General features: G+C 37.8%; 1 protein-coding gene across 1 annotated transcript in view; it reads right to left on the bottom strand.

The window, feature by feature from the left end:
* Positions 1–19,701, bottom strand: part of GLIPR1L1 (GLIPR1 like 1) — a 42,287-nt gene that overhangs the window by 17,182 nt on the left and 5,404 nt on the right. The window contains exons 2-3 of the mRNA XM_061415545.1: positions 7,741–7,986; positions 4,438–4,538 (exon numbers count right to left, since the gene is read on the bottom strand). Coding sequence (XP_061271529.1) covers positions 4,438–4,538; positions 7,741–7,986 — 347 coding nt within the window. The remainder of the gene's footprint in view (positions 1–4,437; positions 4,539–7,740; positions 7,987–19,701) is intronic.

The following is a 19,701-nucleotide window of genomic DNA, read 5'->3' as shown; positions in this document are numbered from 1 at the left end:
TCCATTCGTCTGCTGATGGACATCTAGGTTGCTTCCATGTCCTGGCTATTGTAAACAGTGCTGTGATGAACATTGGGGTACACATGTTTCTTTCAACTCTGGTTTCCTTGGTGTGTATGCCCAGCAGTAGGTTTACTGGGTCGTATGGCAGTTATATTTCCAGTTTTTTAAGGAATCCCCACACTGTTCTCCATAGTGGCTGTACCAGTTTGCATTCCCACAATGTAAGAGAGTTCCCTTTTCTCCTCTCTAGCATTTACTGTTCGTAGACTTTTTGATAGCAGCCATTCTGACTGGTGTGAGATGGTTCTAGGTATTAAATCTTAAGAGTTCTTCCTACATACTTCATACAAGGTCTTTGTTTCACAAAGACTTTCTTCCAGTCTGTGGCTTCTCTTTTCATTTTCTGACCAGTATGTTTGAATAGTGGTCGTTTTTAATTTTAGTGACATTCAAATTACCAAGTTATTCTTTTATGGATCATGCTTTTTATGTGGTAGCTAAAAAATCTTTGGCTATCTGAAGGTCACAAAGGTTTTATGTTTTTTTCAAAAAGTTTCACAGTTTTTGCCTTACAATTGGATCTATGATCCATTTTTAATTAATTTTTGTAGATTGTATGTTTTGTAAAGCCAAGTTTACTTTTGTTTTTTATATGTAAGTGACAGAGCACCAGTTATTGAAAAATCTTTCTTATGTTGCATTGCCTTGTACATTTTTGAAAAGTCAGTTGAACATATGTGGTCAACCATGTGTCGGGTTATTTTTGGACTCTATATCCTATTCCACTGATCTATTTGTCTAACTTTACATCAATATAACTATATCATGATTTTAATAATTCATGAAAACAATAGTGTTACCTACTTCAGATTTGTTCTAGTTGTTTTAACTATTCTAAGTCCTTTGTATTGCCTTATGAATTTTATGATCTGTTTGTCAGTTTCTACTACAAAAGCCTGTGGGATTTTTATTGGAATTTTATTGAATGCATAGTTCAATTCAGTGAAAAATTACATCTTTACAATCTTGAGTCTTTTAACCCATTAATTAGGTGTAGTGCTCTAGTTATTGTCTTTGTTGTTAATAATTTCTCTCATGACTATTACATAATTTTTAGTATATTAGTTTTTCATGTCTTCTGCCAGATTTATCCCTAAATAATTCATATTTTTGATGCTATTATAAATGGTATTGTTATTTTAATTCAATTTATGATTGTTCATTGCCAGTATGCACATGTAATTGTTTTGCATATTGATCTTGTACACTGAAAAATTGCTAAACTTACTTATTAGTTGTAGAAGAGTTTTTATAGATTCCACTGAATTTTATATATAGAACTAGAGACCAAGAAGTCAGTAAAGAATGGTCATATCTGGCTTGTGGTCTGATTTTGTGCAGTCAGTGAACTAAGAATTGGTTTTTTTTAATTATTTTTATTTAAGGGGTTATTTAATTCAAAACAGAACAAAGATGAATATGTAGCAGAATGTATGTGTCATGCAAAGCCTAATATATTTACTGTCTAGTACTTTACAGAAAAATTTTTTTAGTACTGGTATAATGTTACATATAGGCTTTTCATAGATAAACTTTATTAGATTTAAGACATTCCCTTGTATTTTTAATTTACCAAGAACTTTCATTAAGAATGAATGTTTGACATTTTCTCAGTCTATTGAGATCAAATAATCTTTATTTATAGGTTGATTAATATGGTGAATTACACTGATTTTAGAATATTAAAACAGCCCTATTACTGGAACAAACTCCCTTTGGATAAGATGTATGATGCTTTTATTATATTGGGTTCAGCTGCTAAATTTTGTTTAGAATCTTTGTACCTATGTTCATAAGAGATATTGAATAAGATCTAAATAGGTATTTCTCCAATGAAGAATGCAGATGACCAACAGGAACATGAAAAGATGCTTAACATTGCTAATTATTAGAGAAATGCAAATCAAAACTGCAATGAAGTATCACTTCACACCAGTCAGAATGGCTATTATCAAAAATCTGCAAACAATAGATGCTGGAGAGGGTGTGGAGAAAATGGAATCTTCCTACAATGTTGGTGGGAGCAAAAATTGGTACAACCACTACAGAGAGCAGCACAGAAGTTCCTTAGAAAACTAGAAACAGAGCTTTCATATGATCCTACAATCCCACTCCTGGGCATATACCTGGAGAAAACCATAATTCAAAAAGATAAGTGCCCTGCAGTGATTTTTGCAGCACTATTTACAATAGCCAAGACATGGAAGCAATGTAAATGTCCATCAACAGATGCATGCATAAAGAAGATATAATCTATATCTATATCTATCTATTTATTAATGTCTGTCTATCTATATATCTGAATCACTTTGGGGGGCAACTGAAACTAACACAACATTGTAAATCAGCTATACTTTAATAAAAAATTAAATTACTTCTGTACAGATTAGAAAAAAAGAGAGATTTCTCTGTAGTTTTCACTTTATTTCTCCTTTGTAATTTGTGTCTCTTGAAGGACTATTGTTAGCTATAAAATCTGCAATATCTGATATTAACATAGATCCTGCTATCTTTCTTTCTATGAATGTTAGCACAGTAAAACTTTTCCCATTCTTTTACTTTTAATCTACTTGTGTCTTTTAATTTAAATATACTTCTTGTAGGCAGAATGTAACTGGTTCTTGATTTTTATCCTATCATCCAGTCTTTTTCTTTTTATTTGGGTATTTGTATTTACATTTGATGTGATTATTAACATAGATTTAAGGTTATCAGATCTTATTTATTCTATTTGTCTTATCTGTCCTTTGTTTTTTTTTTTTCCTTTTTCTGCTTTCCTTTGGATTAATGGAATTTTTTTTTTTTTTTTTTTTTAGATTTAATTTTACCTGCTTTGTTGGCTTATTTGATTTTACTGTTGGTTCGTTATATGAGTAGCTACTTTAGGGTTTATAGTATGCATCTTTTACTTATCACGGTCAAGTTAATTCCTCTTAACACTGAGTAGAAGAACCTTAAGGGTTCTTCTACTATTTTCTCTATTTTCTCCTCTCAGCCTTTATGCCATCATTATCACAGATTTTAACTTTACCTATGTTATAATCTTCACAATACATTTCAATTATCTTTGGTTAAATAATTATCTTTTGAAAGGCAAAAATAAGGAGAAAACATCCTATGTATTTACCTATATAGTTACCATTTCCAGTGGTTCAAACATCTTTATATCACTTTTATTTTTGAAAAAAATATCTTCACAGAATATAATGTCCTTAGACAACAGGTTTTGTTTTTTTTTTTCCCTTTCAGTATTTAAAGATATTTCTGTCTTCTCTCTTGCATTGTTTCCAGTGAGAAATCTGGAAATCCTTATTTTTGCTCATCTGTATGTAACACATCTTTATTTTCTGATTGCTTTTAAGATTGTCTCTTTATTATTGGCTTTGAAAGGTTTCATTAGAAGGTGGTCCTTAAGTATGCAAAGTTTTGGGCCATATTTCTTCAAAAATTTTTCTGTCCCTTCCTCATTCAGGAAATCAATTCCCTTTAAAGTTATGTCACAGCTAACTGATGCTCTTTTATATCACTTTTTTTTTTTTTTTTTTTTTTTGCTTTTTCGGATTCTTTTTTCCCTCTGTGTATCCTGCCTTAGGTGGTAAAAATAAGTGTTCTACAATTTCTCTGGTATTTATAAAAACTGTACTCTACCCCAAACTTTTAGGCCATCTATTTGTCATTCTTGTTTTTACTTGTTACTGAGAGGGAATGGGAGAAAATACAGAAAGAGGTATACACATTTGTATATCTCCATGGCAACTTTCACAAATATTATGACCTTTTTGCCAAACCTGTATATTTATTCTTAGCCTATATTTTAATCTTTTCTGCATTTTATTTTTACATTTTGTTAAAGAGTTGGATTATTAACTGACTTAATCTTATTCCTTGTACAGATATGCTGAATTTGAGGTCCAGAATTTTATTTTTGGATACTCCCATTAGGCTTTTTTAAATTTTATTTAGATATGCAATTTCCAGCAAGGCAGCCAAAATTTCATGGTACTCTTTTCTTAGAAGAATGTGCCTCTCACTCTCAATCATTTAAATCATTTACTCATTCAAGTTATATTAGCATCTGCCAACCTATTCTGTGTTCAGTATTTAAACATTACTGTGGCAATGTATTTTATAATATCTATTTTCTTACTTAAGAAATGATCTCCATCATTTCCTCTCTCAAGATTAAATCATTCATGATCAGCATAATTTTTCACACATTCTCTTTTATTTTATCTCTTTCTTTTGATTAGAATTATAGAGGGAGACTGTGCTTATGAAAAATATACTTGTGTCTTTCATATAGCATCATACTTTTGGAAACAATCATTTAACATATATTTCAACTTAAAATATTTTTAAAGCAAAATAACTTACGCAGGTGCATAGTTACATACAAGTAGTGCACTGTCAGGGCTCCCAAGATTTGGACAAACTGCAACTGCACAACCAACTTTATATGAATAGGCCCAAACTACCTATAAAGAAAGGAATTTTAAAATAAAATATGCAAAACGACTCTACACAATCAGCATATTATGGGAACAGGCGTAATTTTTGCCATGCTACAAAAAAATGAATATACTTAAATACTTATTGTCTGTTTTTTCCTTAATTTCTAAGATTCAATTTAATTTGTTAAAGCTGCATTCATGAGGCTAACTAGGTTTTCCTCACTGACTGTTTTCATAAATCAAAGTGTCATGGCTCACTGATCCAGGATCGCCCAAAGCAGATGATCCTCCTTCTTATGCATTGTCAGAAGGTCAATGGTAGCCTAGCTGCTACATCATAATGCCTATGTTCATTCACTTCACCTCATCACATGATATGCATTTTATCATCTCACATCATCACAAGAGGAAGAAAGGTAAGTACAGTATAATAAGATATTTTGAAAGAAAGTGAGGTCATATTCAGGTAACCTTTATTAAAGGATATTATTATCATTGTTCTAATTTATTAATAGTTATTGTTACTCTCTTGCATGCATGTGTGCTAAGTCACTTCAGTAGTGACTCTTTGGACTGCAGCCTGCCATGCGATTTCCCGGGCAAGAATCCTGGAGTTGGTTGTCATGCCCTCCTCCAGGGATCTTCCTGACCCAGAGATTGAACCCACGTTTCTTACATCTCCTGCATTGGCAGGTGTGTTATCACTAGTGCCACCTGGGAAGCCCACTGTTAATCTCTTACTGTGCTTAATTTATACATTAAACTCCACCATAGGTATATATGTGTAGGAAAAACATAGTAGGGTTTGATACTATCTGAAGTTTCTGGCATTTACTGTGTCCTTTACAGATAAGTGGGAAGAACTATTGTATTGAATTCTGCTTCTTAGCAGGATACCTGACATTTGAGTCCATTATCTCAGTTTTCCCATCAGAAGCCAAACCACATTCTTTGCAAACATCGATCCTGAGAAGAATTTCTGCTCTTAAACAGCGTTCTGCTATTGGACAAAGAATGATTAGAAGGGAGGCAGGAAACTGCTAATGTCTCTGTTCTGTGCACCTCTGAGAAAAATGACTTGTTTTAAGACACTATATGTTCATTCAACTTGAGAAGATGAGTCAGTTTGGAGAATAAAGTTGGCTTTTTCTGTTGCCTATAGGGGCCTTTCTAAGAGTTCAGTGCCATGTCTAGGATTAGTTTAGCTAAAAAGTGACTTCCTCTTCTCATCAAAAACTCTCACCCAAAATTACCAAAAGAATTGGAAAATGATAGGAAATAATGTTTTTCAAGATACTGAACATCAGGCAACAATGAGTGATGCCCCTGAGAGTTGGAGGGAAAAGACGGCTCAGCTTATTGTACTGAGTGAGTTTCCAGGCTGTGGCTGGGGGTTAGGGTGGTGGAGAAGCCAGGAGAAGCTTGACTGAGTCACAGAGTTGAACGACAGAGCTGAGTGTCTGGGGAGACCAACAAGCAGGGGTCCAGAAGGGGTGAAAATCTTCTAGGGACACAACTGTGGAGGTCTGTAGGGGGTCCTCACCATCAGTTCATCAGAGCACTAATCACAGCACGCATGTGAAAAAACCACCCCTGGCCTGGAAAGGCATTGCCTATAAAAACTAGAGGGAGGGATGCAGAAGCTTACACAGGGCCAGCAATTGGAATAGTGGGCCAGTTCCCACTAGTAAGACTGGAAAATTTCATAATTTCTGGGGCCATCCAGTACAGTGTACAGAAGAAACCTGCCTCACTGATGAGAGAGAATTAGCTCAAGACTTAACTACTACTTTAATTCTATCTAACATGTTTCAAAAGCAGAAACCAAAAGGGACAGACAAATTCCAAATAACTATATCCCAGAAGACCGTTAAGAATACTTCTAGGTATATAAATAAATCCAGCATTCAACATTTACAAACTTGGCAAGATTTACAAACTTGGGAATATACCCAGCATGAAAAGAAGCAGGAAAATTTAACCAATAATGAGGAAGGAAAGTCAGTCAACTGTGGGAAAACTTCAACTGGCTTTCTACATGGGCAACTGGGCTCTGGGAAGAGAAGAGTTAAAGATAGATGGACATAGTTTTAAAAGAATGACTACAATGGAATATTACTCATAAAACAGAGTGAATTTGAGTCAACTGTATATTAGCACATATATATGTAATCTAGAAACATGGTGCTGATGAGCCCATTTGCAGGGCAGCAATAGAGATGCAGACATACAGGACAGACTTGTGGACACAGCAGGAAAAGGAGAGGGTGGGACGGATTGAGAGAGCAGCACTGAAACATGCTGCTGCTGCTGCTAAGTTGCGTCAGTCGTGTCCGACTCTGTGCGACCCCATAGACAGCAGCCCACCAGGCTTCCCTGTTCCTGGGATTCTCCAGGCAAGAACACTGGAGTGGGTTGCCATTTCCTTCTCCAATACATGAAAGTGAAAAGGGAAAGTGAAGTCGCTCAGTCGTGTCCGACTCTTCGCGACCCCATGGACTGTAGCCCAGAAGGCTCCTCCGTCCATGGGATTTTCCAGGCAAGAATACTGGAGTAGGGTGCCATTGCCTTCTCCGAGCACTGAAACATATGCATTAGCATATGTAAAATAGTTAGTAGGAAGTTTTGCATAACACAGGGACCTCACCCCGGTGTACTGTGACAACACAGAGGACTGGGGTGGGGATTGGGGTGGGAGGGAGGATCAAGGGGAAGGCAATTATGCAGACTTATGGCTGATCTATGTTGCACAATGAGACCAACACAACACTGTAAAGCAATTATCCTCCAATTAAAAGATAAATTTTAAAAATGGCTAACATTTTTCCAAATGTAATTTAAACTATAAACCTATACTGCCAAGAAGCTCAGTAAACTGCAGCACAAGAAACATGAAGAAAACTGAAAATTTTTGAATTTGCTTGAGACTTGTAATAAAGGAAAAAATTTAAGGCAGTCTGGGAAACCAAGACACATTACATACAGAGGAATAAATAAAAGAATTACAGTAGATTTCTTGTTGGAAACAGTGCAAGTGACATGATAATGGAGTAAGATTATTAAAGAAAAAAAACTTATTACATAAAATTCTATTCCCAGTAAAAATATCTTCCAAATGAAGGTAAATTTTCCAGATATTTAACAGAAACTCTAAAGAAAGTGCTAAAAATTTGTCTTATGATTAAAATATGCATATGTAAGAATTAATAAAATCTGAGATATTTACCTGTGTATAATGGCCACAAACTTGGGAACATGATCTTGTATTAAAATCATAAAATTTTCTTTCATCATACCACATATTAATAGCAAATTTTGCTGCAGATATGGTTAATGGACCAAGCCAGAGATTTTCTCCAGCATATTGAAACGTTGGATGGCATTTAAATGATTTTGATGAACAGGAATTGTGGATGAATTTGCACTTTTTTGCCCATGCTTCAGCAGTCTTAGCTAAAGCTTCATCCCAACTCTGAAAGATAAAAATAATTTACATTGAACTGTGTAGATTTGTCTGGGTTAAAGTTATTCTAATGACTATAATAAATTAATTTTTATGTAATTGTTTTTACTGAAACAGAGTTTTTAGTATTTATTATGTTCACAATTATTTCTATTTGGTTCTGTTTCAGAAGCAATTATTTAGTACCCACTGTATGTCAGTTCATTTTTGTACTTGCACCTAGCAGATGGCCTGGTCCAGTGAGACACTCAAAAAATGCAACTGAATGTGATTTAAAGAAGTTGGAGTTCACAGTCTAGTAATTGAAGAAGGTTACACAGACATATCATAAGTAAACTATGAGAATACATAATTAAAAAGAGAAAAAGTCTCTTAGCACACTAAGAATAGAATTTCCTTAATTTGATCAAAAGTATCTACAAAAGAAAACCAAAATCCTACAATAAGCATTAATATATAGTGGTAAAATATTGAAAGCTTTCCCTTAAGATTGAGAATGAAATACAATGTCTCATTATTTCTGCTTAAAATTGTTCTGGGTTTAGGCAGTGTAATAAAAAGGGGGAGATATAAATATATAAGACAAGATATAAAGTGTATAATGATTGAATTTTTGCATTATTTACAGATGGCATGCCTGGGTACATAGAAAATTCAAATGAATATAGAAGCAAACTTATAAGTAGTAAATTTATCAAAGTTGTCAGATACCAGGAGGAGGAATAGATACAAAATTGTATTTTCATATACATTCCAGAATCCAATAGCTTCAAAAATATCAAATATATATAATTAAATCTAATAAATAATATAAATAATTATCTACAAACTGAAAACTACAAAACATTGCTAAGAGAAATATTAATAGACAAATAAACGGAGAGATATTAAATATTCATGGGCTGGAAGATTCCATACATACTTAAAAAACATTGAATGTATTTCTAACGAAAATCTAAGTAGGTTTTTGAAGGGGTTGCAAAATGATTATAAATTATTTATGAATTCAAAGAACCTACAATAGTGAGTTCAGTTCAGTTCAGTTCAGTCGCTCAGTCGTGTCCGACTCTTTGCGACCCCATGGACTGCAGCACGCCAGGCCTCCCTGTCCATCACCAACTCCCAGAGTCTACCCAAACCCATGTCCGTTGTGTTGGTGATGCCATCCAGCCATCTCATCCAATGTTGTCCCCTTCTCCTCCTGCCCTCAATCCTTCCCAGCATCAGAGTCTTTTCAAATAAGTCAGCTCTCCACATCAGGTGGCCAAAGTATTTGAGTTTCAGCTTCAACATCGGTCCTTCCAATGAACACCCAGGACTGATCTCCTTTAGGATGGACTGGTTGGATCTCCTTGCAGTCCAAGGGACTCTCAAGAGTCTTCTCCAACAACACAGTTCAAAAGCATCAATTCTTCAGTGCTCAGCTTTCTTTATAGTCCAACTCTCACATCCATACATGACTACTGGAAGAACCATAGCCTTGACTAGATGGACCTTTGTTGGCAAAGTAATGTCTCTGCCTTTTAACATGCTCTCTAGGTTGGTCATAACTTTCCTTCCAAGGAGCAAACGTCTTTTAATTTCATGGCTGCAATCACAATCTGCAGTGATTTTGGAGCCCACAAAAAGAAAGTCAGCCACTGTTTCTGCTGTTTCTTCATCTATTTGTCATGAAGTGATAGGACCAGATGCCATGATCTTAGTATTCTGAATGTTGAGCTTTAAGCCAAATTTTTCACTCTTCTCTTTCAGTTTCATCAAGAGGCTTTTTAGTTCTTCTTCACTTTCTGTCATAACGGTGGTGTCATCTGCATATCTGAGGTTATTGATATTTTTCCTGGCAATCTTGATTCCAGCTTGTGCTTCCTCCAGCCCAGCATTTCTCATGATGTACTCTGCATATAAGTTAAATAAGCAGGGTGACAATTTACAGCCTTGACGTACTCCTTTTCCTATTTGGAACCAGTCTGTTGTTCCATGTCCAATTCTAACTGTTTCTTCCTGACCTGCATACAGGTTTCTCAAGAGGCAGGTCAGGTGGTCTGGTGTTCCCATCTCTTGAAGAATTTCCCACAGCTTATTGTGATCCACACAGTCAAAGGCTGTGGCATAGTGAATAAAGAAGAAATAGATGTTTTTCTGGTACTCTCTTGCTTTTTCAATGTTCCAGTGGATGTTGGCAATTTGATGTCTGGTTCCTCTACCCTTTCTAAATTCAGCTTGAACATCTGGAAATTCATGGTTCACGTACTGTTGAAGCCTGGCTTGGAGAATTTTGAGCATTACTGGCATGTGAGATGAATGCAATTGTGCAGTAGTTTGTGCATTCTTTGGCATTGCCTTTCTTACGGACTGGAATGAAAACTGACCTTTTGAAGATGGCGGAGGGATAGGATGGGGAGACCACTTTCCCCCCCACAAATTCATCTACAGATCATTTGAACGCTGAGCTAATTCCACAAAACAACCTCTGAACTCTGGCGGAGGACACAGGGCACCCAGAATGGCAGCCCATTTTATTTGAAAGCAGTGGGACAAAAAATAAAAATAGAGACAAATTAGGGATGGAGACCTGTTCCAGGGAGGGGTAGTGAAGGAGGAAATGTTTCCAAACACCAGGAAACCCTCTCACCAGTGGGGAGTTTTGGAATCTCAGACAGCAACATAACCGGGAGGGGGAAAAAAAACACCTTACAGATTAGGTGCCTAACTGCAACTTCCAGTGGAGAAGTAGGCCAGACGCTTGCCAGCAAGTAGGCCAGTCTGCCACCAGCAAGCAGGGGCTGAACAGGGATGCGCGGGCTGCATTGCTTACGGTAAGGACCGGGCCTGAATGCCCTGAGGAACATTTGAGGGAGCTAAGGGAGATAGCAACCCAAACTCTGGGATAGCCAGAGAGAGAGAGAAAAAAAAAAGAGAGAAAAAGAGAGAGAACTTTCCTATGAAAAGCTCTAACCTAAGGCACTGCCGGCCCACTCACAGAACAAAGGACTGAGCGAATACCAGGGGAAAGCTAGCTGGCTGTGGACCAGCCCATGCCCCGGCAGAGGCAGAGAGGCAGGCGGGCAACAGCCAGAGCTAGGGGGAGAGGGGCAATCTCAGCCCCAGAGACAGCATCCCCTACCAAACTGTGAGCAGGCTCCCGGTTGCTAACCAAGTCTTCCTGGGATCCTGGACGGTTGGAATCTGCCAGGTGGCTTGCAGCCAGAGATCAGCATCCCAGAAGAGACACACAGAACACCAAAGACGGCACTCCTGCTGCGCACCCAGGAAACCAAGCAGCTGGCACCGGGGAGGTGATAAGATGCACCACCCACCTGGGGAGAGTGGGCTCACCAAGCACCTGGTAGCCTGAGATGCTTGGACCTGGGAAGGGCATAAAACTCAGGTCCAACCGAGTTTGTGCTTTTGTGGAGTACCCAAGAACCTGAACCTGAGCAGTTTACACCTGAGAAGCGTACACAACCCAGGGCCCACTTGAGATAGTTCCCCTGCAGGGAAACCTGGAACCTGAGCAGTTTAGACCAGGAAAGCACACACGCCATGAGCAGGGGCAAATCTAGTGTGGCCCAGACTCTGTGAGCAGTCCCCACACATGCCAGTGATATTTGTTTGCAGTGTTCCTCCCTCCCCACAGCACAACTGAACAAGTGAGCCTAAATAAGTGACCACTTTCACCCCCTTGTGTCAGGGTGGAAATTAGACACTGAAGGGACTTGCAAACAGAGGAAGCCAAAATATAGAAGAGGGAACTGCTTTGGAAGGTGCAACAGATTAAAACACTGTAGTTAACATCGAATACCTAGGAAGGGGCCTATACACCTTGAGAAGAAGTATAAGCTGGAACAAGGAACTATCTGAAAATGAACTGAGCCCCCATAGCCCTCAACAGCTCTAGAGAAATATAGTAAAATAGATATATATTGCTAGTAACATTTTTAATTTTTAAAATTTTTGTTTTATTTTTATGTTATTACTCCTTTAATTTTCATTTTTATAACCAACTACTACCTTGTAAAAAAAAGACCCTATTTTTAAAGCAAATTTCATATATATACTTTTATAATTTTTGTGATTTTGTTTCATTTTTTTAATATTGTATTTTTGAGAGTCTAACCTCTACTCTAGATTTTTTAAGCTTTGCTTTTTTGGTATTGGTTATCAATTTTGTACCTTTAAGAATCCAATCTTCGGTACCCATTTTTACTTAGGAGTGTGATTACTGGCTTGACTATCCTCTCCCCCTTTTGACTCTCCTTTTTATCTGCCAGGTCATTTCTATCTCCTCCCTCTCCCTTCTCTACCCAACTCTGTGAATCTCTTTGGGAATTCTGGGCTGTGAAGAACATTTAGGGAACTGACTACTGGCTAGATCTGTCTCTCTCCTTTTGATTCCCCCTCTTCTCCTCCAGGTCACCTCTATCTCCTTCCTCCCTCTTCTCTTCTTTGTGTAACTCTGTGAACCTCTCTGGGTGTTCCAGACTGTGGAGAGCACATAGGGAATTGATTACTGGAAAGATTGCTCTCTCCCCTTTTAATTCCTCCTCTTCTCCTCCTGGTCACCTCTATCTCCCTCCTCCCTCTTCTCTTCTCCATGTAACTCTGTGAACCTCTCCAGGTGTCCCTCACTGTGGAGAAACTTTTCATCATTAACCTAGATGTTTTATCATCAGTGCAGTATGGATGGAGAAGTCTTGAGGCTACTGTAAGAATAAGACTGAAAACCAGAGGCAGGAGGCTTAAATCCAAAACTTGAGTACTCCAGAAAACTCCTGACTCCAAGGAACATTAATCAACAAGAGTTCATCCAAAAGCCTCCATACCTATCCTGAAACCAAGCTCCACCCAAGAGCCAACAAGTTTCAGAGCAAGACATACCAAGTTGATTCTCCAAATGCAGGAACATAACCCTAAGCATTAAAATACAGGCGGCCAAGTCACACTAAACCCACAGACACCTCAAAACTCACTACTGGACATTTCATTGCACTCCAGAGAGAAGAGATCTAGCTCCACCCACCAGAACACTGATGCAAGCTTCCCCAACCAGGAAACCTTGACAAGCCACTCGTCCAATGCCACCCACAGGGAGGAGCTTCCACAATAAAGAGGTACCACAAACTTCGAGTATAATGAAAATCCACCCAAAACACAGCAATATAAACAAGATGAAAAGGCAGAGAAATATTCAGCAGGTAAAACAACATGATAAATGCCCACCAAACCATACAATAGAGGAGGAGACAGGGAGTCTACCTGAAAAAGAATTCAGAACAATGATAGTAAAATTGATCCAAAATCTTGAAAACAAAATGGAGTTACAGATAAATAGTCTGGAGACAAGGATTGAGAAGATGAAAGAAATGTTTAACAAGGACCCAGAAGAAATAAAAAAAAGTCAATCAATAATGAATAATCCAATAACTGAGATCAAAATCACTCTGGAGGGAACCAACAGTAGAATAACTGAGGCAGAAGATAGGATAAGTGAGGTGGAAGATAGAATGGTAGAAATAAATTAAGCAGAGAGGGAAAAAGAATTAAAAGAAATGAGGACAACCTCAGGACCTCTAGGACAATGTCAAACGGCCCAATATTTGAATTGTAGGAGTCCCAGAAGAAGAAGGCAAAAAGAAAGGCCATGAGAAAATACTTGAGGAGATAATAGTTGAAAACTTCCCTAAAATGGGGAAGGAAATAGCCACCAAAGTCCAAGAAACCCAGAGAGTCTCAAATAGGTTAAACCCAAGGCGAAACACCCAAAGACACATATTAATCAAATTAACAAAGATCAAACACAAAGAACAAATATTAAAAGCGGCAAGAGATAAATAACACACAAGGACATTCCCATAAGGATAACAGCTGATCTTTCAATAGAAACTCTTAAGGCCAGAAGCGAATGGCAGGACATAATTAAAGCGATGAAAGAAAAACCTCCAACCCAGATTACTGTACCCAGCAAGGATCTCATTCAAATATGAAGGAGAAATCAAAAACTTTACAGACAAGCAAAAGCTGAGAGAATTTTGCACCACCAAACCAGCTCTTCAACAAATGCTAAAGGATCTTCTCTAGACAGGAAACACAGAAAGGGTGTATAAACTTGAACCCAAAACAACAAAGTAAATGGCAACGGGATCATACTTATCAATAATTGCCTTAAAGGTAAATGGGTTGAATGCCCCAACAAAAAGACAAAGACTGGCTGAATGGATACAAAAACAAGACCCCTATATATGTTGTCTACAAGAGACCCACTACAAAACAAGGCACACATGCAGACTGAAAGTGAAGGGCTGGAAAAAGATATTTCAGGCAAATGTAGACCAAAAGAAAGCAGGAGTGGCAATACTCATATCAGATAAAATAGACTTTGAAATAAAGCCTGTGAAAAGAGACAAAGGACACTACATGATGATCAAAGGATCAGTCCAAGAAGAAGATATAACAATTATAAATATATATGCACCCAACATAGGAGCACCACAATATGTAAGGTAAATGCTAACAAGTATGAAAGGGGAAATTAACAGTAACACAACAATAGTGGGAGACTTTAATACCTCACTCACAACTATGGATAGATCAACTAAAGAGAAAATTAGCAAGAAAACACAAACTTTAAATGATACAATGGACCAGTTATACCTAATTGATATCTATAGGCCATTTCACTCCAAAACAATGAATTTCACCTTTTTCTCAAGTGTACATGGAACCTTCTCCAAAATAGATCACATCCTGAGCCATAAATGTAGCCTTGGCAAATTTTAAAAAATTGAAATCATTCCAAGCATCTTTTCTGATCCCAAAGCAGTAAGATTAGATGTAAACTACAGGGAAAAAGAAAAAAAAAACTTAAAAATACAAACATATAGAGGCTAAACAACATGCTTCTGAATAACCAACAAATCACAGAAGAAATCAAAATATGCACAGAAACAATGAAAATGAAAACACAAAAACCCAAAACCTATGGGACTCAGTAAAAGCAGTGCTAAGGGGAAGGTTCATAGCAACATAAGCGTACCTCAAGAAACAAGACAAAAGTCAAATAAATAACCTAACTCTACCCCTAAAGCAAAAAAAAAGAAGATATGAAGAACCCCAGGGTTAGTAGAAGGAAAGAAATAATTAAAAGTAGGGCAGAGATAAATGAAAGAAACAAAGGAGACCATAGCAAAAATCAACAAAGCTAAAAGCTGGTTCTTTGAGAAGATAAATAAAACAGACAAGCATTAGCCTGACTCATCAAGAAAAAAAGGGAGAAGAATCAAATCAACAAAATTAGAAATGAAAATGGAGAAATCATAGCAGACAACACAGAAATACAAAGGATCATAAGAGACTACTATCAGCAACTATATGCCAATAAAATGGACAACTTGGAAGAAATGGACAAATTCTTAGAAAAGTACAGCTTTCCAAAACTGAACCAAGAAGAAACAGAAAATCTTAACAGACCCATCACAAGCACAGAAATTGAAACTGTAATCAGAAATCTTCCAGCAAACAAAAGCCCAGGACCAGATGGCTTCACAGCTGAATTCTACCAAAAATGTAGAGAAGAGCTAACACCTATTCTACTCAAACTCTTCTAGAAAATTGTAGAGGAAGGTAAACTTCCAAACTCATTCTATGAGGCCACCATCACCCTGATACCAAAACCAGACAAAGATGCCACAAAAAAAGAAATCTACAGGCCAATATCCCTGATGAACATGGATGCAAAAATCCTTAACAAAAATCTAGAAAACAGAATCCAACAAGATATTAAAAAGCTCATATTGTGACCAACTGGGCATTATCCCAGGGATGCAAGGTTTCTTCAATATTCACAAATCAATCAATGTGATACACCACATTAACAAATTGAAAGATAAAAACCATATGATTATCTCAATAGATGCAGAGAAAGCCTTTGACAAAATTCAACATCCATTTATGATAAAAACCCTTCAGAAGGTAGGAATAGAAAGAACATCTGTTCAGTTCAGTTCAGTCGCTCAGTTATGTCTGACTCTTTGCGATCCCATGAATCTCAGCATCCCAGGCCTCCCTGTCCATCACCAACTCCCGGAGTCCACCCAAACCCATGTCCATTGAGTCGGTGATGCCATCCAACCATCTCATCGTCTGTTGTCCCCTTCTCCTCCTGCCCTCAATCTTTCGCAGCATCGGGGTCTTATCCATAGAGTCAGCTCTTCGCATCAGGTAAGCCCACAGCAAACATTATACTCAATGGTGAAAAACTGAAAGCATTTCTCCTTAAATCAGGAACAAGACAAGGCTGCCCACTCTCACCACTACTATTCAACACTCTCACTGTTTGCAGATGACACAATCCTCTACATAGAAAATAAAATAAAAAGTAAAACTCTCACTGTTTGCAGATGACATGATCCTCTACACAGAAAACCCTAAAGACTCCACCAGAAGATTACTAGAGCTAATCAGTGACTATAGTAAAATTGCAGGATATAAAATAAACACATAGAAATCCCTTGCATTCCTGTAACTAACAATGAGAAAACAGAAAGAGAAATTAAGGAAGCAATTCCATTCACCATTGCAACAATAGAGTGCCTGATGAACTACAGAATGAGGTTCGTGACATTGTACAGCAGACAGGGATCAAGAACATCCCCATGGAAAAGAAATGCAAAAAGCAAAATGGCTGTCTGGGGAAGCCTTACAAATAGCTGTGAAAAGAAGAGAAGTGAAAAGCAAAGGAGAAAAGGAAAGATATAAACATCTGAATGCAGAGTTCCAAAGAATAGCAAGAAGAGATAAGAAAGCCTTCCTCAGCGAACAGTGCAAAGAAATAGAGGAAAACAACAGAATGGGAAAGACCAGGGATCTCTTCAAGAAAATTAGAGATACCAAGGGAACATTCCATGCAAAGATGGGCTCGATAAAGGACAGAAATGGTATGGGCCTAACAGAATCAGATGATATTAAGAAGAGGTGGCAAGAATACACAGAACTGTACAAAAAAGATCTTCACACCCAAGATAATCACGATGGTGTGATCACTGACCTAGAGCCAGACATCCTGGAATGTGAAGTCACGTGGGCCTTAGAAAGCATTACTACGAACAAAGCTAGTGGAGGTGATGGAATTCCAGTGGAGCTATTTCAAATCCTGAAAGATGATGCTGTGAAAGTGCTGCACTCAATATGCCAGCACATTTGGAAAACTCAGCAGTGGCCAAAAGACTGGAAAAGGTCAGTTTTCATTCCAATCCCAAAGAAAGGCAATGCCAAAGAATGCTCAAACTACCGCACAATTGCACTTATCTCACACGCTAGTAAAATAATGCTCAAAATTCTCCAAGCCAGGCTTCAGCAATATGTGAACTGTGAACTTCCTGATGTTCAAGCTGGTTTTAGAAAAGGCAGAGAAACCAGAGATCAAATTGCCAACATCCGCTGGATCATGGAAAAAGCAAGAGAGTTCCAGAAAAACATCTATTTCTGCTTTATTGACTATGCCAAAGCCTTTGACTGTGTGGATCACAATAAACTGTGGAAAATTCTGAAAGAGATGGGAATACCAGACCACCTGACCTGCCTCTTGAGAAATTTGTATGCAGGTCAGGAAGCAACGGTTCGAACTGGACATGGAACAACAAACTGGTTCCAAATAGGAAAAGGAGTACGTCAAGGCTGTATATTGTCATCCTGCTTATTTAACTTATATGAAAGTACATCATGAGAAACGCTGGGCTAGAAGAAGCACAAGCTGGAATCAAGATTGCTGAGAGAAATATCAATAACCTCAGATATGCAGATGACATCACCCTTATGGCAGAAAGTGAAGAGGAACTCAAAAGCCTCTTGATGAAAGTGAAAGAGGAGAGTGAAAAAGTTGGCTTAAAGCTCAACATTCAGAAAACGAAGATCATGGCATCTGGTCCCATCACTTCATGGGAAATAGATGGGGAAACAGTGGAAACTGTGTCAGACTTTATTTTTTTGGGCTCCAAAATCACTGCAGATGGTGACTGAAGCCATGAAATTAAAAGATGCTTACTCCTTGGAAGGAAAGTTATGACCAACCTAGATAGCATATTCAAAAGCAGAGACATTACTTTGCCAACAAAAGTCCATCTAGTCAAGGCTATGGTTATTCCAGTGGTCATGTATGGATTTGAGAGTTGGACTGTGAAGAAGGCTGAGCGCTGAAGAATTGATGCTTTTGAACTGTGGTGTTGGAGAAGACTCTTAAGAGTCCCTTGGACTGCAAGGAGATCCAACCAGTCCATTCTGAAGGAGATCAGCCCTGGGATTTCTTTGGAAGGAAAGATACTAAAGCTGAAACTCCAGTACTTTGGCCACCTCATGTGAAGAGTTGACTCATTGGAAAAGACTCTGATGCTGGGAGGGATTGGGGGCAGGAGGAGAAGGGGATGACAGAGGATGAGATGGCTGGATGGCATCACTGACTCAATGGACGTGGGTCTGGGTGAACTCCAGGAGTTCACCCAGATGGACAGGGAGGCCTGGCATCCTGCAATTCATGGGGGTCACAAAGAGTTGGACACGACTGAGCAACTGAACTGACTGAAAGAAACAAAAGACCTATATATAGAAAACTATAAAACACTGATGAAAGAAATTAAGGAGGACACAAATAGATGGAGAAATATACCATGTTCATAGATCAGAAGAATCAATATAGTGAAAACGAGTATAGTATACAAAGCAATCTATAGATTCAATGCAATTCCTATCAAGCTACCACTGGTATTTTTCAGAGAACTAGAACAAATAATTTCACAATTTTTATGGAAATACAAAAAACCTCAAATAGCCAAAGCAATATTGAGAAAGAAGAATGGAACTGGGGGAATCAACTTGCCTGACTTCAGATGAAACTACAAAGCTACAGTCATCAAGACAGTATGGCACTGGCACAAAGACAGAAGTATAGATCAATGGAACAAAATAGAAAGCCCAGAGATAAATCCACACACCTAGGGACACCCTATCTTTGACAAAGGAGGCAAGAATATACAATGAAGAAAAGACAATCTCTTTAACAAGTCGTGCTGGGAAAAATGGTCAACGACTTGTAAAACAAACTAGGACACTTTCTAACACCATACATAAAAATAAACTCAAAATGGATTAAAGATTTAAATGGAAGACCAGAAACTAAAAACTCCTAGAGGAAAATATAGGCAAAACACTCTCTGACATAAATTATAGCAGGATCCTCTATGACCCACCTCCCAGAGTAATGGAAATAAAAGCAAAAATAAACAAATGGGACCTAATTAAACTTAAAAGCTTTTGCACAATGAAGGAAACTATAAGCAAGGTGAAAAGACAGCCTTCAGAAAAAGAGAAAGTAATAGCAAACGAAGCAAATGACAAAGAGTTAATCTCAAAAGTATACAAGCAGCTCATGCAGCTCAATTCCAGAAAAATAAATGACTCAATCCAAAAATGGGCCAAAGAACTGAACAGACATTTCTCCAAAGAAGACATGCAGATGGCTAACAAACACATGAAAAGATGCTCAACGTTACTCATTATCAGAGAAATGCAAATCAAAACCACAATGAGGTACCATCTTAAGCCTGTCAGAACGGCTGCTATCAAAAAGTATACAAACAATGAATGCTGGAGAGGGTGAGGAGAAAGGGGAACCCTCTTACATTGTTGGTGGGAATGCAAACTAGTACAGCCACTATGGAGAACAGTGTGGAGATT

Source organism: Bos javanicus, chromosome 5 (assembly GCF_032452875.1).
Source record: "Bos javanicus breed banteng chromosome 5, ARS-OSU_banteng_1.0, whole genome shotgun sequence".
NCBI lineage: Eukaryota > Metazoa > Chordata > Mammalia > Artiodactyla > Bovidae > Bos > Bos javanicus.
Note: the sequence above shows the minus strand (reverse complement) of the source record. Positions and strands in the feature narration are given on the sequence as shown.